Consider the following 24,059-nt stretch of genomic DNA (forward strand, 5'->3'; position numbering starts at 1 on the left):
TCTTTCTAGTGATTCCTAAACATCTTACATTAAAGCACACTTGGAACTACTTAAAAAAAAAATATCACACCACTAACTGTGGATTTCATAACAAAGTGAGAATATGTACATATAAAGAAATCAGACGGTGGTAAATACAATAACCATATTTTATCACAGTCATCACACTAAAACTGTTATTCTAAAATATTTTATTTTTAAATGACTACCAAACTGTGAAAGCTTTTGAAATGTATGCCCTATATATCAAAAGTAGTTGGCAGAGATTTATACTCTCTACAAGTGAAGACCAAGTTTCCCTGATGGTTCTTGATGAGATCTTTTCTGCTGGAAGCTTTGTACACAAAGGTTTAGTATATTACAGTAAAAGAATTTTTGAGCATCTCCATGTCATTAGTCTTTTCTATTTCTTTCAGTCATGCTTTATTTGATGACTGCATCTTGAGAAGATCACTGCAGTGTATTTTTCATTGAAAAAATATTCAGTTACATGACTGTCAAATACATAGCTCATTACCTCTCCCTAAAGAATGTTCATGGGTTATCTTGTGATTGAGGATGTCAGTTTTCCAGTACCTGTTTCAAAAGACTAATCACACAGAAATCCATAGGCGATGTGTCCACCAACTTAACCCAACTGATCAAACAATGCATTCTAATAATTATAATTATGAAAAGTGTATTTAATTAGCCATATTCATTATGTTGTGTTTTACTTTTGATCCAAGTAGTTTGTTTTGATTAGAATTAATATTAATTCCTATAGAATAGTAGAAACATTTGTTTCATTTGTCAGTTCTTTAAGGCACTTGACTGTTGAAAGGATATATCATAGAAGATATTTCTTGACTCAGTTAAGCACTGTTGCCCGAGACATGGACAGTTCTTGCCACATCCCCACATTAATGAATTCTAACCTGTTACAAAATGCAATACACTTACCACAGCTAGCATACAATTTTTTGCAGATCTCTTTCTGAACGGTCCAAGTACTCTGAACTGATCCATATTCCTTTCTTTTCTAATACCATTAAGAACAAGGGATATCTCAACTAATGAATCTAGAGTAAGATCTTCCTGGATGCTGAAAGTGCTAAGAAAAAATTTATATTGCCTTCAGATGGTGCTTAACAATAACCAATGCTCTTTTGGTAGTACATTTCTGGAAGCATTGTAAAGAACGTTTTATGTAAATTTATATTTTCTAAATGAAATTCAAATTTATCATATGTTTGAGGTAGGATCTTTTTTAACTTTAAGAAGTGCCATGCAGAATTTCATACTATCCTTAGATAAAACTTAATCTTACCTCATGTTTCTTGGTAGGATCTTCTTGAATGCTAGAAGTGCTGTACAGAGCTTTATAGTGTTTACAGATGGCAAGATAAGATCCTTCATGTTGGTCAACTTCTATCATTAGTTTATAAAAGTTCAGTTTCAAGTCCTACAAAAGAAAATACTCCAGTAAATAAGAAAGGCAAAGAAAATACATGCAACTTATCAAAGAAACTACAACTTGAATACCAAACAAAAGAAACTAGATATTTCAGAACTATATGCAATCCTATTTTAAGATATATTTTTTGATGTCCAAGAATGAAATATTTCACAGAAATACAACATAAAAAATAAAGCCACTAGAATAGTTAACTATATATATATATTTTTTTTAACCAAATCTGAGGCAAACTGTTAACTGGAATGTTTAATGAACTTCCCATAAGATAACTTATATCAGTATGTTTATATCAATTTTTACTTTTTTTTGGGGTGGGGTGTGGTGGTGGGATATTCATAAACTACTACATCAAAAAGCAGTGATCTTTTACTAAACTGCAAACATTGTGATTGGTCAGTGCATAAAAAAATCTAGATGTAGAGAAGACAAAAAATAAGCAAATGTGAAAATATAAAAACAATTACAAATATTTCTTTTGTAAAACAATTAACAAAACTCATTTTATTGTTTTGCTACTATCAAAACCTGAATAATTACCCAGCTAAAACACTGCCATAATGATTTTTTACTATTATTTTAGATTAATTCAAATTTATTAAGGTCAATCAGATTATCATTCCAATTCTTTCTATTTTTGACTACTCTGACAATCCAGTTTCCAAGTGATTGAAATATTGCAAATTATGATTTCATACTATCATTGATTCTGGTTTGTTTAGAATAATCAACTAATTAAAATTAAATTTCCTGATTATTAATGATTTTCATCTTTCAACCTGTGCACAAAATACCACTCTTATCATTTCATCATTTTTCAGATTCAGATTCAATCTCAGTTCCCACAAAACATGCACACTCCTGCAGTAGTGGGGACATTATATTTGAGTTATGGCAAAGATAATTATGTAGTCTGTCACTGTCCCTAATTTGTAACTGCTTAGCAGAGGGAAGAAAACAAGTCAGCAGAATGAATTACTAACTACTGGACTAATTTTTCTTACCAATGAACAGTGGAACTTACCATTACATCACAAAGCCCTTATGACATAAAGAGTAAATACGTCCAGTTTCAGAGATATAATATTCACGACTGTTAACTTACAAAACAATCACTCTAACCAACAGGCTACGCCAGCTTGGTGGATTTATAATGTGATAGTTAATCCTATTTATTGGTAAAGAGAAGTCTAAAAATAGGTAATGTGTGGGTTCTGCCAGCTAGATGCCTTCCCTATGATAGGCAATTCAAAATTAGGGACTACAGCAGATAACCTTTGTAGCTTTATCATAACTCAATAAACATGTTATGCTTCAAATACATGACAAATGAGCTTACAAATGACATAGTTAGTACTGTTTAACTTGGCATAATATTATGTAATGCATTCTGCTTGTATACAATTTTCAAATTTGAGAAATGAAAAAATTGAAAAAAACCAAAACAGATCACTGGAAAACAACCACTCATGGACGACTCTGTTGTACAGTCAATATTACAGTCAGATTCTGACCTAAATTTCTGATTATCCATTCCTTATCTGAGAAATCCTTAGGGTATATGTCTCCACTTTTTATTCAAAAGGGATTAGACGGACTTGCTGGCTTCCTGAAGTCTGTAAAGAAGTTGCACTCTGGAGACATTATGGTGGAAATATCTTCACTACAACATATCAAACTCCATGAAATCAAAGGCCATTGGGGATATACCCATTGAGGGTACTCCTCATGCAACTTTGAATTCTTCTAGAGGAGTTATAGTGGAGAGGGTTTTAAAGAACACTCCTGAGTTGGAGATCCTCGCTGGTTCCTCCAACTAAGGTGTTACTATGGTACACTAAATCTTCACTTGTAAAGAAGGAATTATGGATCCTACCAATGTTCTGATATTAAAGTTTACATCATCACATCCTCCTGCCACAGTCAAAGCAGGTTATCTGAACTCCAAGGTATGGCTTTACATTCCTAACCCTCTCAGATGTTTCCAGTGTCAACAGTTTATCACCACAATGACCACGTTTTTGAGTGACCAAAGACCACGATGCATACAAGTGCAACTTGTAACCACACTGTGTTCACTGTAGTGGCCAACACCCCCCCTACATCATTTCTTGCTCTAAATTGGTAAAAGAGAAAGAGGTGTAATGATTGAAGATTTAATATCACCTACCCAGAGGCACGGAAATTATTGTCTCCAACTCCATCTCGGACATATGCTGCTGCACTCCATTCCACTGCCACAGTGGGTGTCCAAATTTTTCTGTGCCTCCAACAGAGTCGTTTGCAAAACATCTTAAGAATCTTGTGCCCTCCATAATTAAAAAAAGCTGACACATCTATGTCTACTTCCATCTCTGTCCCTGCTGCTCTTTCCATTAACTGCCTAATTCCACTTCCTTCAGTTTCAGGTATTTCTTTGGGTCCATTCTCTTCTGTAGCCCTGAGAAGTAAATTGACCATTTGTTCACACCTTCAGTCATTGAAATCTTTGTCCACAGACAGAGACCTTCCTATTTGGCCCAGGGCAGGATCCATGAAGTGATCCAATAAAGAAAAAAAAATGTGGATGCAAACAGAAGATCTCTCCTACATTCTCCTTCACATACATAAAAATGGCCACTCTGATCCAGTGGAACTGTAGAGGTTTCCAATCAAATATAGATGACATTAAGGATTTAATAGGTTCTTTCCATCCCATGTGCCTCTCTTTAGAGGAAATATTACTGAAAACTGCTGGTACAGTCAACCTTTGTCAATTTTCCTCATACAGAAATGACAAGTTGTGTGATGGACCAGTGCATGGAGGGTGGTATTGCTGGTTGATTAGCATCTGCCAACCCTGTATTTGCCACTTGATAGACCTTTGAAGGATGTAGCCATCCATGTTTCCTTGGGTCTTACCACCACTATCTGTTCTCTCTACATGACTCCTGAAGACAAATATAATTAGTCATGCCTTGATGTCCTTACCGAGTGGTTATCATCCCTCTTTTTACTATTGAGAGATTTTAATGGATATAATCCACTTGAGGGTGGTGCTAGTATTGATGTGAGAGGTTGTGGTCTTCAATACTGATTATTATACTTATTTTCATGCACCTAGTAAGTCTTTTACTGCTATAGGCCTTTTTATCTTCTCCCCTTCACTTTTCACTTACTTTTTTTTGAGGACCAATAGTAATCCATGGGGTAGTGATCATTTTCCTATCCTTTTGAGAGAGACTAGTCATGGTCAATGCCATCAGCCCAGCATGCCTCAATGAAAGATGGACCAGGTCAACTGGTCTACTTTCACCTCTCTCTTAGAACATCATGTGCAAGCCATTGATAGATGACTGTGTGGCAGCAGTAACTGGCTGTATTGTCATGAACTTCATATTAGTGAAGTTGTGTTTACAGTGGTCCCTGAGGTAAAGCTCTTGGGGCTTATCTTTGACTGTAAGCTAACCTTTATTCCACACATCAAGCAGCTATGTGTCAAGTGTACAAAAGCAGTGAGCATCCTCCACATCCTTTCTACCACATCTTGGGGACAGATTAATGTTTCATGCTAAAAATATATCATGCCCTTATTTGATCAAAACTGGACTACATATCTCTAGTCTATGGCTCTGCAAGGACCTCGACCTTGAAAATATTGATCTTGTTCATCATCAAGGGCTTCAGCTCTGCACAGGGGCCTTATGCATTTCTCCGGTCCAGAGTCTGCACCTCTGTACATGGAATCTCATGAACTCCCTCTATATTTTCATGTTTGCTACTGTTTTTAATGTATGCTTCAAAACTTCAATCTTTACCACAGCATCCCATATGGAGTTGCATTTTTCCTTTCTTAGTGGGTCACACTTTTTCCTAATAGACAATCTTCAATTGTTCTTTTTAGCCTTCATATCCAAATGCAGTTCAATGAATTGGATCCATCTTTGGATGACAGAGCAGTAGCCACAGATCAGCCCATTCCACCATGGCTAATTACTATCCACAAATGTGATTTTTCTTTGAGTCACCTGAAGAAGGCAGATACTCCTGATTGGAAGTACTACCTTCTATGTACCTAACATCTTTCGAGCCATCCTTCCATTCCTATTTATACAGATGGTTCAAAGTCAGGCAACTCTGTGGGCTCTGCCACAGTTATTACATAAAGAATCCCCTCTACAGCTTCTGTGTTGACTGCTGAATTGTACACCATTTTTCTCTTGCCATGAATCAGATAGAAGCTATGCAGTAATGAACTGTACTATATATACCAATTCACTTAGTTTTCTGTTAGCCCTGGAATTGCTTCTCATCAGTTCTCACTCTATTCTCATCGATATTCAAAACTGACTGGCCACGGTATTCGTGATAACAAGCTCACACACAATAGCACACACCTTACAGTCATGCTGTTGTTACGAACGAGAGTGGTGGCACCATTTTAAACATATGTTTACAGTGGGTTCACCCTTGACATTGGTCAGTGTCATTGTCCACCTCACCTGTGTTTTTACATTTTTATAGGCCCTTGGTCTTTTTAACTCTATGCAAGATTTTAATCCAAAAATTGGATTATGTTCTGTTTTAGCATGATTTCTTTTAATATATTTTACTGATTTTACTTTTTATTGGCCGTTTTGCACAGATACCCCAGTTGCTTTGTGCCAATAAACACTAAACCAACCAACCAACCAAAAAACAAATTTGAGGGTGTGGCCTAGCAGCAGTGTGATTAGATAGGCAAGACCAAAAAATACCATTTCAAAATTAAACACACTGTGAAATGCACTGTAATAAAATACAATTAATTATAGACAACCTGCTTATTAAATTATGTTAAAAAATTATACAAGATAAGATGATTCATAACACTACTTTGATCAGGTCAGTTATAATAATGATGCATGTTAATTAAAAAAAAAAGTCTTGTTACTAATTTTTTTAAACAGGTTATCCATAAAATACAGTATTTTATCTACAGTTACTAACTGCTAACAATGAACTGGAAAAGTGCAACAATTACATAATAAGATTTCATGAGACAATTATTAAACTTGTGACAAAAATATTGAATAAAGTGTCAAGTATGAAGTTACATTTAAAAGCAAATCATTTTATCATTAGTCATGTATCTTTAAGATGGCAAGAGAAAAAAATCACCCTACAATACTGACAATATTTGAAAAGCCTTTGGCCAGAAGAAAAATCTAAAAAACTGTAAAGTATTGAACAATACCTTTTACGGCTGCATTTTAAATTATTATACTGCTTGCTTACTATATACTATAAATTTAACTAGTGTTACATCAGTATATTACATGCTCAATGAGGGGGAAGACTTGGGGGTTTAGAGTAATTATCTTTGATTTGAACTACTTTAAAACAATGACAAATACATATTTTTTATTTTCTTCTTAAAAATTATAATATAAACAAAAGACAGCTTTGTTTCAGTTTTCAATTTATCAATTGCGAGTACTTTGGTGCATAAATCCAACCTGCACATTTATAGTGTACTACTGATGTAAATAACAACTTGTTTTATACATTGCAATAGCTTTACTAATAGCTCAACCAATTTTATTTCCAGTAAGTTAAGTTTGTGTTTTTTTTATAATATTGGCCAAGTATTAATGAAAAGAAAAATCCTGTCATTTTCTAATAAGGCACACAGAGGCTTTCTGAGAGTAATCATCATAATATTTTGGTATTACCTTACATCCTTAACATTGGTTAAGTAAAGCAATGCTTATTTTAGATCTTCTATATGTTACGCTTAACATTTTTCCAAGTGATATATTACGTTTTATATATCTAGATATATTTTATAAAATAAAGTAAATCTAATTATTTTAGGTAAATTTATAAACAATTAAAAAAATAAGAAAAGCCCAATATGATTATATAAATATAATTCATAAGAAAGTCATACTTATAACTTAAAGATTTCCTTTTCAGCATGTTAATATTCATTGTTCCTTATCTACTGAAAGAAAATGTTGATTGTTGAATAGCCTGTTTATATAAATGTGTTTGTTAGGATTTACTTGACATCAACAGTCCAAAAATGTGTAACACCAAAAACAAGTCTCACTTTTGTAACATACCACTTAACCCTACAGTTAGGGGTTCCCTTTTCTGAGCATGTGACAAGGTTTTACCTACTTACATTCAAAATTTGATCAAGCAATTTTAGGATCAATGTACGCCAACAAAAAGTATCAAAACTTATGTTATAATTCAAAGTTTTATATTATTTAAGTTATGATTCCTTTATTTTAAAAGAAACCTTAAAATTCTTAAACTTCAATTCTGATACCACATGATGCAAAGTTTCACAGATCTTAAATTTGGTCTCTCTAGCTTCAATACTTCTACACATACACTACATTTCTATGTATGAGTACAATGTTAATTGCTCTGTTGACACATCATTTTTAAACTTAGAATTAATCTTTCCTTGCCATATGAAATAACTGTTGATAAACCCCTGACAGATGTCACACCCTTCTATAATAGACTTGAGAATTAGAAGCCAAACATACTAACCTGAAATACGTTTCTCACCAATCAAAAGTGTTCATTTGAACTATGTACTAATGTCAGTCTTTCTACTTTATGGTTGATGCAGAGAAAGTCATTATACCACTGGAGAGTTTGAAGTGTGATGATTAAGGCAATAGTCCAAGAAGAATCAAAATTTAAATCTTCATGTAGCTCAGTTAAAAAAAGAAAGATATAAATTAGAAGTCTTTTGCAATTTCAGTAAAATAATTTATAAGTTTCTGTTATCTTAAAATGCATATGTGCAATTTAACAGGCACATAGGATTTCAGCAGTATGACAGACCCTAATATATAACATTTCAGAGTGAGCTATAACTGAAAATAGTTTTAAGGTTGAACTAAAATTTCACACAAAGTTTTATAAACAAATTAACAGATTTAGTGACTCTACTGCAAGTTTTTCACTCCCATAGTGCAAAGTTGTAAACTTAGATATACATGTGTTATTATGTTGTTGTCTTTCCTGCTTGGCCTCTAGGCTAACATCAACCATAGTTTATATTCATTGCTCTTTCTTCACATTCTTGTTCTTGGTTTTTAGAGGAGATAAAGGTTTCGACCTTGGTAAGAGTGGGTTATTTTTTTATCACCTTACTCAATAGTACTCTAGTGCTTTCAGTGCAGCTCACTTACAGCATTGCTGGATAGATCATACTGTAGGTTTTAGCTGAAACACAGACTCCAGCCAATGAAAGAGACATTTAGTTCTTTTCAAAGTTTGTTCTCAAATCTTCAATTTCTCCTTCGCTTCTTTTAATATCATCGAACAACACAGCAGTACAAATGTAACATTCCTGTGAAAAAAATTTCTCTGTCAGAACTTATTGCATACTGTTGGCTGTAAAGAGTAGTTTTGTAACATCAAACTTCTTAAAAAAAAAAAAGTCATTTCCAATCATGTTTATACAACCGTGTGAATTTCCTGGGTATAACACAGTGCAAAAAATTTTTGATACGATCTTGCAGAATGCAAGCAATCAATTGTTCTTGTCCAGAGCCCAAAACTCGATGCCTTTTGTTGAGCTTCTCTAATTGGAATGCTTGATGTCACTGCGGATTCGATACCAAAGAACTGCCAAATTGAATAGATATTGTTCCTACTCTCTGTTGGAGTGTTTCTAGAGCACATTTTCTACAAGCAAAGCTGCAATGGGCTATCTGATATGTTGACCAAGGGGAATTGAACCCCTGATTTTAGCATTGTAAATCTGTAGACTTACTGTGCTGTCCCAACCCCTGTTGGAGTACCACTTGATCCGTGTCATTTCTACAGTGTCAAGAAATCCAAGAATTCTTCAAAAGTGTCTAGATATTTCATCTTCATCATTCTTCAATGGAATTGTGTAATCAATCATTTCGTTTTTTCTTTCTTCATGCCTTTGTGCTCTGTGGCTGTTTCTCATCTGCTTTTCATGTCATTTTGACCTGTGGGTCTAAATCATTGCAAACATACAGACATTAAGAGCATTTCCAACAATATCTGCACATACACACTTTGGAATTACAAGCCATTTTTTTCTTTTCCTGTATTAATGTGGCTTTGTCAATACAAGATTAGTACACTTACTGAAAGTCACTAGTACGTTGATATCTCTTTTACGGAAAGCTGTGGATCCGGTTTTCACAAATGTTGTGGCAATTGCCTGCTCTTTGTCCAATGAGATTTTGGTGACAGTGTTGACCACCAAACAAATGATCTGGAATTACTTGAAAAATTAGGTTCTAGAACAGTGGTTCCCAACCTTTTTATGCCCTGCACCCATAAAAAATTTAATATGTTCTCGCACCCTTCACAGTAATTATTTATTTAAGAATAGAGGTGAAGGTGGCTAAAACAAATGTTATCTCACACCCCCAAGGGGTGCGAGCACTCCTGGTTGGGAACCACTGTTCTAGAAAATCCTAGGTGCCTGGCCCATGGAAGTTCTATTTAAAAACAATTAATCTGCCTACCCCCTCTAGGTGTAAGATTCAATGAAGGTTAGAAAGTACAATATACGAGTGACAAGCACAATAAAAATTTGTAATATGAAAGACAATATAGATCATTGTTTTCTATATATATTTTACTGACTGTAAATAATAATTATACACACACGTCTAATCGAGGTTGTCTCAACAGAAACTTCCAATATGATAGAGGTAGAGGTCAACGTCCCTGTAGATACTGAAGAAGTGGAAACCACACTTGAGTTGGTTAATAAGGTGCAAGCAAGAGAACTTGCCTGGGAGTAGAATTGAAACCACACTCAGAACCCAGAGCAATAGCTGATTTGGGAGGAAAGGCATATGGATGTAAACTTACCCAGTCCTGACTGGACATATCAGCTGCCAATGCTTGAGGATGAGGTATTAGAGACCAAAACAAGTACAGTTGAGGATTCTAATGAGTCACAAAGGCATTGACTGTTGGAGACCTGAACTCAGACCAAATCCATTGAAAAACCTCATAATGTAGCATCCATTCCATCAGAAGAATCTGACTGGGTTGAGACAAGTGATATGCTATTAAATTTACCACTCCTTGAACATGACATGCTAAAAGACTGATACAATGGAAATGAGCTCAGTAGAGAAGATCCAAGATATAAAAACAAAGGTCTTGAGAATGCATGCTCCTTTGCAGAGAAATCTGAAATACAACCATGGAATTGCTAGAATGTATCATTACAATTTTCCCTTTCAAGTGAGACAGACTTTGTACCATTGCCTGACATACTGCAAAAAGATCAACAATGTTGATTTGAAGGGTAGATTTGTCTTCTGCCCAAGTACCTTGGAACTCTTGATATTAAAGAAAAGATCATAATCCCTGAAGAGATGCATTTGTGATGCAAGACCATAAAGAAAAGCCAAGAACTGTAACACCTGACTTTTGTGCACAAACCTGAGAAACCTCTGGGAAAATGGGAAAATTATTAAAAACATCAAACTTGGTCATCTGGAGCTCTGGTGTAAAGTGCCATCACAGGATGAGAAAATATTCCATTGTAAAATGAGGAGGATCTAAAAATTGGTAGATTCAAAATAGATCAACGAGGGGATGTCAATCTTCTGGCTTTTTCGGTGTCATGAATAAAGGAGAATAAAATCCTGGAAGAATGGGATCGACCCTCTCAACTGCCTTTTTGCCTAACAACTCTCTTATGGCCTGGAAATAAAGCTTCACTCGCCATGAATCTGTGTTGGAGGTGAAAAGGCAACATGTGGAGAGGAGAATGGTGGAGGTGATGTAAATTGAATGACCAACCCTAAAGCCAGAATATGAAGCACCCATGGATCCCAGCTGAAAGACCACCAGATGTCCAGGAAGCAATGTAATCATGCTCATATTACTCCTCTGTCCCTGAAATAGTCACTGACACTGTTGCTGGTGGTCTGTCTGAGCTAAAGATTCTTAACAATACAGATGAATCCTATTATGGATACTGAAGGAAAGAGTCAGGAATCACTATGGGCTGATGCTCTTCAATTAGAACCAGAAAGATGGAAAGCCAATAATAATAAAGAAGAATGTAAACAGGCAGTATCAATTCAGGATTCTAACATATTTAGAACTCCAGCAAATAACATGAAATGGAGAGAAGAAGCTCCTTGAGGGCAGTGTTTCTACCCAATAAATCTCCAGAACAAACCAGTTAGGAAACCAGACCTGACCGAGATAGATGTCAGAAACAATCCCAACTTGTCCTCAAATTGTTGATGGAAATGTTGATAAGCTGCAGACAAAAGTTTGATTAAAGATAAATACTTCAGGACAGTCACGAGAGTAAGACAAATCCGAGAAAGCTGTAACTTGTTTAAAGTGATCATTGGTACCAATCTAGGAGTCCAAGAGGTCTAATAAAGGAGGTTCATCCATCGAGTATCTAAACAAGCCTCTTCCTGCCAGGTATAAGCCAAGGTATGTTGATCTGATAAACACAGAAGATAATGAATAGCTATCCCATCTCATAACTGAGCAGCAAATCTCCTAACACGAACAGAAATATTTGGAGGAGGAAGATAAACCAAGTACTCACTTGCTATCCTTTTTGCTGACAGTGGAGGTAGTAGAGTCAAATTGAACAGAAGAGACTGCCAAAATCCTCACAAATCCAACTGAAGAGAGAAAGAGCTGAAGGTGGTTGCTCAAAAGGATTTGCTGTTGAGGAAGACCCAGTAAGAGAAGGAACTGGAATAAGCAAGTCTAAATTCTTACAAGTCATTTACAAAAAGTGCCACAGAACACCTTCGGTCCACATACGTGTTCATTTCATGACAGATAATATAACAGACAGCTTCAACTGAGAGTGACCACTCTCCTGGACATCGACAAATACCATGTAACAGAGGTGGAAAAGAACAGTTCTTGTTGACTACTGTAGTAGAAACATTAACTCAGTAAATTCATACCCACTGGTAAGTTTGTTTTTTTCTTTGTTAATTAATGTATAAATATAAAGGAAAAGGTAACTGTAGAAACATCAACCTTTTTGAAATTAATGTAATTAGTAAAGAATCACAACACTTCTGTTGATATAAACCCATGTTGATTGATTTGTTGAGAAAAAGCGTTTAAGTTATCCAGATCAGGTGCTCATATACAGTACCTAGATAGAGGTTACACTGAAGTTGGTGGAAAAATTTGTAAATTAGTATTTGCCTAAGGCATTTGAGTAAGGTATAAAATACTGAAGCAAGTGTTAATATTTAGCTGGATAAAGAGTGGTGGAAACCTGGAGAAGCAGCTATGGTACACGTTTTGGAATAAAGTATTTCTACTAAGCTTGTTTCTGCTAAGAATAAAACTACTACATCTTGTTTTAGAGTTTTCATAACTTCTATAAACTCCTAAATGAATATCAAAAGTTTTTGTTGGTTCTTTGACACCACCTGTGACAAAAAACAACAAAACTATCTTTGTTGAGTAATTTCAGATTGTAAAAGAAAATTACAATTATTTATTGCAACAGCTACAGCTTCTGGCATTATCATATCTGTCTTTTTTATTTTAGCTTTATTACTTTACAGTATGCTTTTGACCAATGCTCCTCAAACTTTTCCAACATTATTCACTCGTACATGTTTTTCACAACAGCTCATTCATCCAGTCAAAGAGTACTAAATTAAAATGCAAAATTCTTTATTATGCACCAGATGTACATCAAACTAAAACTAGAATAAATAATAACCAATGCCTTTTTTCTTATGAATTTGTTGGATAATTAATAATGCATATTTGCCCTGTCATTCTCATTTACTCTTATTCTGATGTCATTAATCCCCTGGTTTAACTGTTCACCCAATTTTGTTTGTTTGTTTTTAATTTTTGCATAAAGCTACACAAGGGCTATATGAGTTAGCCATCTTTAATTTAGCAGTGTAAGACTAGAGGGAAGGCAGTTAGTCACCACCACCCACTGCCAACTCTTGGGCTACTCTTTTACCAATGAATAATGTGATTGACTATCAAATTATAAACACCCCTATGACTGAAATGGTGACCATGTTGGGTGCGACGGGATTGAACCTGCAACTCTCGGATTACAAATCAAACGTCTTAACCCACCTAGTCATACCAGGCCTCACATAATTAAGAACCACTGCTTTAGACTGTTAAAAGCAATATATCACAGCATGAGAGCTTAGAGTAAACAAACGATCAAATTACAATCACACTATGCTATGTGTATATGGCTTTTTTTAAGCCCAGATTAAGTTATCATGAGAATTTAAAAACTTCTTTTTTGAAGTTTTATTTTACCTAACAAGTTTGCACTTTTACATTTTAGTTACTTCTGTTAAAAAAATTTATAACAGTAAGTTAAGCATACACACATTTATCACTTACTTTAAGCATTGAACTTTGTACTTAGGCAATTGGTTTTAGTGAGCCTACTTTTTTCTCACTATGCTTGTTGTCCAAAAAATAATCGATAGCTTTCAAACAAGCATTACAAAACATAAAACTTATATAAACATGAGAACAGGATGTTCCAAAACTACTATAATTTAAGTGACTTTCTAACTAAATTATAAAATAAGTTAAAAAATATACTTACTAGAAACAACAAATTTACTCAGTGCATAAAGCTAATTTTACAAGTTGCCAAGTCTGATCAACACATCTAAAACGAATATAACAGGACTGTATATTGCATTTTGCACTTGCTATTGGTTACATATATGTGTGTGTCTATGATTAGAATAGGGAAGGAGCCTTTTTGGTGCATTTGGTAAATTTACAGTTATTTAAGTAAATGAAGAACATGGAAGGTTAAAATTTCATATGCTAAGTTACACAATTTATAGTTTGTGTTTGTAAATGTTTAGACAATAAAAAGAATACAACTTATAGCAGAAAGATCAAAGTATAAAATTAAATGAGTAACAAAGAAGTGAAGACTGACAATATATTTAAATATCTCCATTTGAAATTAGGGGATTAATTGTGGATAATATTTAAGAAATTGAGTTATAAATTACTTTTTAATGCCAAATTTATTGACATCCATTGAAAAACAAGTTATTTAAAATTTCAATGTAGTTCTGAAATAGGTTAAGATATGCTTACTTTGACATGCATAGATTAAAGATTACAATGACAAACATTTTGGTGCATAGTTTGGATATATATGAATACACATTTATACACACCTACGACAAAATTGGATTTACCCCACAGTTACCAAAAAGTTTCCTCTGCCACACGGTAATGATCATAGGATGACAAGCACTAACTTTCGATTCTTTGGAGATGATTTTATTGCTTTGTAAGTAAGTTACTTATGTGTTTCATTTGTTATACTTTTCAGGAATTATAGTACATATACTCTCACATGCTAACACATAATAGGCTCTGAAAGTTGCTGCTAAAAGCATTCCTGTGTGGGTAACCGACACTTTTTGGGCATCAGCCTGAAAATTAATTACTCAATGAAAAGGTACAAGAACGGATGCAAAATAGTAAAGCTAAAACTTAAACTGAGCAAAATGATGCAGGTGGCTTACACATGATTCAATACAAATAAATAAAATAAAAATACAGCAACAAGTATGTTCATTCCTGCAAAAATAATCTTTGGTAATTCAATTATAGATGAAACAAATTTTATAATAAAATAGTTTTTGCCATCAATTTGAAACACAATTTTCCATCTTATAAGCCACTGTCTTTTTGTGCAAGATATTTTAGACAATACATATAATAAATCTAACTGCCAAATTTTCATTCCTTAACTTTCTGACTGTGAAACCCCTAAAAAGACACTTACTTGTGTATCTTCTTCTTCAAAGAACTTGGTATTGATTTTTTTACTAATAATCTGTGTTCGAATATAATCTTTCCGTGCAAGACAAAGTCTCATCTGTTCCAAAATAAGCTCTACCTTTTCTTTCTTCTCCATGGAGCCAAAAGTTTCAACCTGCAAAAAAAATAATATTACTCAAGATAATCATACTGAGTAACAAAAATGACTAGATAAAAACCTTACAAAAACATTTTTACTGTAAAATTTAAGAAAACTTTAAAGCAGGTGCACACACACATGGTTATCTGCTGTCTCCACAGTAGAGAACTGAACCCCTGATTTTAGCATTGTAAATCCAAAGACTTACAGCTGTTCCTCTGGAGGATCGCAAGATGTTATGAATTTAAAAACACAATTTTGGTCTTTGCAACAACAGTTACATCAGATTCATTGTATACTAGCATGAAATGTACAACATATTAAAAATATTTCTTTATGATTAAATTAAGATTGTTTCTCTAGCTTCAGGTTGAGATAACACAATCATTACAAAGAAGGTGGAGTAAACTATTAGATCATTCTTAATTTTGAAAAGCTGAGCTGGAGGAAGGAAAATGGCCAGCAGCACTTACCACCAATTTTTTTTTATTAATCTTTAGACAATGAAGAGTGGGACTGACACCAACTATTAACCAGAACATTATAATGCCCTTACAGCAGAAAGACAAAACATATTTGGTGGCTCTGGATGGATGTAGAACTAAATACCTGGTCTTTAATTTGGGAGGCAACAATTCTAACAACTAGATTATACTGGCCTACATACATCGAATGGAAGGGCTTTGGGTACCCAAGACTATATTTTAGTCAGAAGTTTTGAAAATTTGGAAAAAAAAAAAAAAATAATATTATTATTATTTCCTTATATATAAGGAAAACTAATTTAGATAGCTGAACATTTATCTATAATTTGAACTGCTTGGGAAATACATACTTTAAATATCTTAATTTTTCACTAAGAATTCTAGACAATTTATTTCTCAACCTAACTGTTCTCATGCAACACTCTTTATACAAGGACAGTGTTCAATAAAATTTGATAATGTAATGTTTAGTATTTTCTGATTTACAGTTAATGTCTCCAAGTAATATTTTCACCTACAAAAATTCAGTAGTTTTGGCAAGTCTTATAAAAATTTATAGTGAGAAACCCATGGAATGGTATTAATCCTATTTTCTAGTACTACTTTTTTGATATATTTTAATGTACAACAGGTTGGAATTAAAAAAATTAACTTCATCCTATGTTACTTTACCTAAAGATATCCATCACATTAAGGTTAAATGAAAAATATTATGAAAAGAACAACAAAGAAAGCAGAAATAGATATATTATTCTCAATCACAAATAATATATTAGTTAAATATAATCAATTAATGAACTCTACAGTTGATCAATTCATATAATTTTCTTGGCACTTGTATACAATGTTAAAATTGTTACACTACTAAAATTGTTTCTAATCAATTGGTAAATTCTCTAACTACCCAGCCATATGTAGTAGTAAAGAAACAATTGTTGTTGTTTGAAATTTTATGGTGCAAAGCTACTAGGCTATCTGCACCGAACAACTGGTAAAAAAATAAAACAACAGTAAAAGTATTATAAAGTGTAAAGGAATATTAAGTTAAAAACAGCAGCCCAACACTGGATGAAAACTTAAATAGAATTAAAAAACCCAATGGCCCTTAAAAATTAAAAACCTTTGAAAGGTGTACAGTGTCATGTTGCTAATGACACTGTCCAATGTCAGGTGAAAAATCCATGTCTAAAATGGTGCTGTTGCTCATGGTCATAACAACAGCATGACAGTAAAATGTGGGCTATTATGACTTTAGTATCATACAGACCACACAATATTGCATCAGTCTCAGAGAAAAGAAAAAATGAGTTAAAAAACTGTGGTCAATACATTGCCCAGTTATGATAAATTCCTCCTTTCAATCCTTACAAACAAGACAGTAAAAGTCCTTTAGAAGGTTTTATATAGAAAAGCTTATCAAATTTCTCACTCCAAGTTGACTGCTAAATGGGGTGATCCAAGCCTTGAATAGAGAGCCATAATCCATGTATGGAAAACGTATGGCATTGATAGCACCACTGCAGACAAACTCAGCTCAGCTGCTGCATCAGTCAGCTCATTCCTATGAATTCTGACATGGCCTAGTATCCAGAAAAACTGGATCACAGTAGAGAATAAAGAAAAATTGTCAGCTGGTTTTTTAATATCCATGAGAATAGGATGAAAACTAATGTGAAACAATTCCAGGGCCAGTAGAGAGCTAAGTGAGTTGGTATAAATAATATAGTTTGTGTACTGCATAACTTGTACGTGATCCAGGACAAGAGAAATGGCATACAATTTGGCAATGAATGCAGAAACTTTAGAGGGGACTCTGAACCATTGTGTAAATGGAAATGAAAGGATAGTTTGAAAGATGTTTGGCGAATAGAATACAGTACTTTCAACTGGAAGTATCTGCTTTCTTCATATGACTCAAAGAAAGGTCACATTTGGGGATGGTAATAAGCCATGGTGGGATGGACTGATCAGTGGAGACAGCAATGCCGTCCAAGGAAAGACACAATTCAGCCAGCTGTGCCTGGACATGAAGGTCAAAAGGAACAATGGCAGACTGACCATTCTGAGAAAGCATGGCCCACCGAGGAAAGAAAATACAATGCCTGGTGAGATACTGTGGTAAGGATTGAAGTTTTGAAGCATACAGTAAAGACAGATGCAAATGGCAGAGGTAAAGAGGAGGTTCACAAGACTCAGTGTATAAACTCTGGATTAGATAAGTATGGAAAGCTCCAGATGATGAATGGTTGAGGTTCTGTCAGAGCCATTCATTAGAGACCCATAGCCCAGTTTTGATTGAATGAGGACACAATAAAACTTTAGCATATAACATCGTTCTGCTCCCCAAGAAGTGGAAGTGAGGACACAGAGAATGTTCAGTACCCTTGTACATTTGATGTGTGGAATGAAAAATCAGGTTGTGTTCAAATATGGACCACAAGAACTTTATCTCAGCAACCACAGGAAGCATAACTTCACTGAGATGGAACTTGGGTTTGGGTGAATACCCTGTTAATGGCAAAAATGCATCCAAATGATTTGAGAGAGAGAGAGAAAAAGTAAAACTGTTTGCTGTGGTCCACTTCAGTAAACAAACAAGGGGAGTCTGAAGCTGCCACTCAATAAACTTCATGTTCAATGACAGACACAGATGTGGAAGTCACTGAGATAAGAGTCCATTTGCAAAGGTAGGAGGGGAAGTTTTTCAGTAATGGCATTAATCTTTATAAAAAGGCCACACAACCCAGATAAATAAAGGTTTGGCAAAATGCCATACCTTCATGTAGTGAATCATAAGTTTTCTCAAGGTGAAAAAAACAAACAAGATGTTGCTTGAGAAATGCTTCTATGAGCGACATTTAAATTCAAATAAGGTAGTCCACAGTGATGACAGCCAAACACTGGGTAAGCAATATGATGTTGTTTGATTTGAGGAACTAAACATGATGAGCATTAACTATCTCTGAGAGAGCTGATCAAAGCAATTGGACTATAGTTTGAAGGATTCTCAGGATCCTTCCTGGGCTTGTAAAAAGGAAGGATGATAGCCTGGTGCCAAGCATCAGAAAAAACATTCTCCTGCCAGATCTGGTTAAAAACAGCTAGAAGAATATCAAGATAGGCAGGAGAGAGATGACACAGCATCTCATAATGAATATCATCAGGTTCGATTGATGCACTGCCAGACGGATGAAGAGGAAGCTTGAGTTCCACAAGTGTAAAGGAGCAATTATAGTCATAGAGATGTTCAGCCCAAAGGAAAAGAGGCAACTGCTCTGCCCAAATCTTGAGGTGGCAAAAAAGGTGTATGTGTAGGGGGGAATGAAGCAGAAGTACTAAATGCATGAAAAAAGCTTTTGCTGAGAGTATCAGCAATGCTCTGGGCATTAGCAACTTCCTGGCCATCAGAGATGATAGCTGTGTACTTATTCCAAGATTCCCTCTGGCTTTCATATCCTATCTGCCAAACATGTGCACAAGACCACTGAAGAGTGATGAGGTTTAAAGCGTGTGATACCTAGGAAAGGTATCCCACACCAATTTTTGAGCCTTCTGTGCTAAGTGGGAGGCAGGATTCTACACACACACACACACACACACACACACACACACACACAAACAAAAAAACACACGTCGAGGTTTTAGGAATACACCGAGCAGTGAAAGAGGGTCAGTTGGCCCATTCCAGCTTCCACTGAGACATGCAGATCAGGTGGCAATGACCATGGCCAGTCTCTTTCAAAATGAGAGGAAAATGATCACTGCCCCATAGGCCTTTGTCAACCCTCCAAGAAAAGTAAGAGAAAAATGAAGGGGAACAGATAGAGAGACCAATAGCAGTAAAAGACTGACTAGGTGCATGAAAATAAACATAAGAACAAGTATTTAAAAAAGAAAAGTTATGATCCAAGAGTATATGCTCTATGAAACAACCTCTCTCATCAATATCAGCACCACCTCAGAAGGATTTATGTTTATTAAAGTCTCACAGGATTAAAAATACAGCCACCAATTGTTCAGTAAAAGCATCAAGGTTTGATCTTAACTCTCTCCAGGAGACAGGTAGACAGAGTAAATAATGATGGCATGACCCAAGGAAACATGGATGACTACAGCCTCCAAGGATGTATCAAGCAGTAAAGACAGGGTAGGCACATACTAATTGACCAGCAGTGCCACCCCTCCATGCACTTGTCCATCACACTATCTGTCATTCCTGTACAAAGGAAACTGCTAAAAGGTGACTGCATCGGCAGGTTTCAGAAACGTTTCCTGTAAGGAGAGGCACATGGGATGGTAAGAATTAACCAAATCCTTAATGTTATCTACATTTAAACAAAAACACCAACAATTCTATTGTATCTAAGTGGGTGTTTTTACTTATGTGAAGAACTGTGTGAAAGAGCACTTCTGTTTTTGACCACATTTTATTTCTTTTTTGATAGGAAGTCTTCTAACCTCTATGGGTTCTGTCATGGGATGAGTAGGCAGGTCTCTGTTTGTGGACAAAGATTCCCAGCAATAGAGAGCATGAATGAATAATGGTTTTGTATTTCAAGCCTGGAGAAGAAAACAGACTCAAGGAAACACCCAAACCCGTAGCCAAAGGAAGTTGATGTGGGGAGTCTCCAAAAAAAGTGCTGGGGACAGAAACTGGAGCAGATGTAGACTCATCAATTCTTTTAACAATGGAGAGCAAAAAGATTCTTCAGGTGCTTTACTAATTACCCTGTTAGAGGAATGGAGAGATCTGTCTGCACTCCCACTGTAGCATTGGTATGGAGTACATCAGCATATATCCAAGATGAGGTGAGGGACAATAACTTCTGAGCCCCTGGATAGGAGATATTGTTCATTCTCCAAATGTTGAACCTCTTTCTCCTCCACCCACTTAGGGTAAGAACTAGAGTAAGAAAGCTGTGAACTGCTACAGTTCACACTTGTAAGCATCATGGTCTTTGTCACCACAACAAGCACATGTTAAAGCATCATGACATGATGTCTTTAAGTGACCGAATCCCTGACACCAGAAACACCTGAGAAAGGTGAGAATGTATGGCCATACCTTGCAGTTCAGATAGTCTGCCTTGACTGTGGCAGGTGGAAATGGTGATGTAAACATAAAAAACAGCAAGAAGCATAATTCCTTCTTTGCAAGTGAAGATTCGGTGCAAAACAAAAAAGCCTTAGCTGGAAAAACCAGTAAGTCTCCAACTTGGAAATGTTCCTCAAGTTCTTCTCAACAATAACTCTTGAGGAATTCAGGGTAGCATAGGGAGTAACCTTGATGGGTATATCCCCAGTGCTCTTCAAATTCATAGGCGTTTAGTGTGTTGTGGTGAGGATGTTTCCACCAAAATGCCTCCACAGTGTAACTTTTTTACTGACTTGGGGAAGCCAGCAAGCCCCTATAATACCTTTTGAATGAAAAAAGGAGACATCTGCCATAAGGATTTCTCAGATAATGAAGGCAAAATGAGAAATATCGATTCAGAAACTGACTGTGATGGGGACTGTTGAAAAGTCATCCATTTGTGGTTATTTATCAAATTATTTATTTTCCAATTTTATTTTTCTTTGTAAATGGGGGTATGCAGAATAAAGTAAGAACATTTCAGTGCCCACAGTCCCCTTTATGATCCAAAGCACAGCAATATATTAAGTATGCATCATATTACATTTGCTTACCTGTAATTCTTGAATTATTGTTGCAGCTTCTTCTATATTGCCCTCATCTTCTTTCATTTTTGCTAGTTTGTGAGTACAGTCGACATCAACTGTACCTTTCTCTCATAACCTTCTACATAAATCTATTGAGAACAAACACAAAAATAACAAATTCTGTCAAAAAAATTGAATAATGCTTTATGTACATTATAATGGTGATTATGCATACATGTACATCCTTCAACAGAATTAATTTGCATAAATAGGATAGTTAAGATGGTCTTGTAATAACTACCAGTATTATTCTATTTTTTCATTACATTGCATTAAGGCTCTTAACTAATAAAATGATAAAAAGCCTATAAAGTTTCAATTTTTAAGTATCTGTTTCACCAATCTTTGCTTAAACATACAGATGTCAGAAAAAAACAAAAAACTAACATCACTTTAATATGAAAGTGCCTGTATGAATTCTTTCATATTTCTATGATTTTTTTTTTTTTTTTGCAATTCGAGAGATATTTTTGATTTATTTGACATGAAAAAAAACTTTAGAAAATCTAGGTATTTACAATTTTTATATGAATGGATTACATTAGAAACAACAAACTAAGTTTAAATTATTTATCAATAACATATTTGAAGAGCAATAGACATTTTGATACATTCACTGATGTAATTGTACCTAAATACATCTCATGTAACTCAAAATATTTTTACCTTAAATCTTTTGGAAAATTTTAAAAATCTAGTAATAAAATTTTAACCAAACATAGGTCTTCAAAAAATACTCACTAGCTTCAGTAAAAAAACTGTTCATGTTAAAAGTAAACAATTAGTACTAAAGTATACCGTCACATTCAGGTGTATCAAAAGTATGAAAGAGCACATACCTTGCCTGCTGTTACTGTACGTAGTGTGTCAATCAACTGAAGCTGAGTTTCTTTATCAGGCATTTGGTCAACGTATGAACAACATTCCTGGATCATTTTGGTTACTGACTGTTTTATCTGACTGCGTCTTTTTGTCAGTAAAACAATATTTTCATTAAGAACTTTATAGTCTTTGGCTTCAAAGCACAAACGAACAATTGCCACAAGTACTTTACTTGTAGAATGTGTGTCAGCTCCCTGATGGTAAATGAGACATGTGGGAAATGTATACAAAGTTACAAGTATGAAATTATTTTTTAAACTTGGTTAAATTCTACATAAACAACATAAAAACATGAAAGAGAGTATATACATTTTAAAAATACTATTATGATAAAATATTCTTGCTTTGAACGTACACAATAGAATGCTTTTATTATTTCAGTATGAAATGTTTATTAATGTTTAAAACTTTTTTTTTTTTATAAAATTCAGAGTATATATTCAAAATGCCCTAAAGTTCTTTTAATTATAACTAAGCCTAGCCTGTCTCTTATTTTTAAAGCAACATTTTTCTGATGACAGTAAATAATTTTTGTTTTACAATTTCTCCTTTGTGTTTTATATTTTTAATGTTACTGAAGGGCATCTTCAAGTGAAACTCTTTCCATCAAAGCACAAAAAGCTTTATTTATTCTATAAAGAAAATAATAGAAGAACATAGTGATAAACCTGTAATGTTAAAATATTTTTTGATGTTGAATTATAAAGTTCACGTGTTAAATATGTTAGTAAAAGGTAAAATACTTGGAAAACAATTTTAGGTCATCAAAATTAAATATAAAATAATAAGGAACTTACTGTTCTGGTTTGTTTTTCTAGTGTCAGCAGAATGTCCAAAGCTTCTGAAAGTTTTCCTTCCTTAAAAACAAAATTTCCAAGAAGCAAAATAGGGTAATATAAAAATTCTAACAAGTCTTTTCAAGGAATTTCCTTTCAACAAAATTTTTTTGCTAAACTAATTTAAAAACAAAAATTTGATGTCAGTAAAAAAACAAAGCATTTAAATATGAAATACTTCCTTGTAAGTTTTTGAAACTTGAAATTATCAGATGCATTTTTTTTTATAAACTTGTGTATGACTGGGTGTTGATAAAAGTGACAACTGCTCAAAATATACAAATTCTAATAACAGTTACTGTTTATTTGTCCACTCTGATTTCTTATGGTAACATAATGGAAATAATATTTTTCTAAGGCCTTACAGTTACTTTATATAACTACAGCAAAAAAATGTAAGAAAACTAACCTTGGCTAATTTTTCACTCTGAGGAACTTTGTCATCAACAGTGGCTGAATAATCAACCTCCATCTTCAAAATACGACCACTATCTGTAAATGCTTCAGTTGTCATAGTGATGGTTCCTACTTCTGAGTGTTTAAAATTCTGATAAAGCAAAGGTATACATTGTTCCACACTGTTACAAAAATATCCATAGGAGTAAAGACAATATTACTAACCAACATTATACATATAATAATTGGTTCTCAAACATATCATTGTTGGTTTGTTTATTTGAAAGTGTGAAACAAATTTCCTAAACAGTCCAAATGCAAATTATTACATCCATTACAAAACTTAC

General features: G+C 34.4%; 1 protein-coding gene across 1 annotated transcript in view; it reads right to left on the reverse strand.

Moving 5' to 3' along the window:
- Nucleotides 1–24,059, reverse strand: part of Rpn5 (regulatory particle non-ATPase 5) — a 32,072-nt gene that overhangs the window by 6,345 nt on the left and 1,668 nt on the right. The window contains exons 2-7 of the mRNA XM_076477226.1: nucleotides 23,726–23,863; nucleotides 23,278–23,337; nucleotides 22,434–22,674; nucleotides 21,566–21,654; nucleotides 15,258–15,407; nucleotides 1,310–1,444 (exon numbers count right to left, since the gene is read on the reverse strand). Coding sequence (XP_076333341.1) covers nucleotides 1,310–1,444; nucleotides 15,258–15,407; nucleotides 21,566–21,654; nucleotides 22,434–22,674; nucleotides 23,278–23,337; nucleotides 23,726–23,830 — 780 coding nt within the window. The 5' untranslated portion in view covers nucleotides 23,831–23,863. The remainder of the gene's footprint in view (nucleotides 1–1,309; nucleotides 1,445–15,257; nucleotides 15,408–21,565; nucleotides 21,655–22,433; nucleotides 22,675–23,277; nucleotides 23,338–23,725; nucleotides 23,864–24,059) is intronic.

The sequence above is a fragment of the Tachypleus tridentatus genome, chromosome 13 (assembly GCF_004210375.1).
Source record: "Tachypleus tridentatus isolate NWPU-2018 chromosome 13, ASM421037v1, whole genome shotgun sequence".
NCBI lineage: Eukaryota > Metazoa > Arthropoda > Merostomata > Xiphosura > Limulidae > Tachypleus > Tachypleus tridentatus.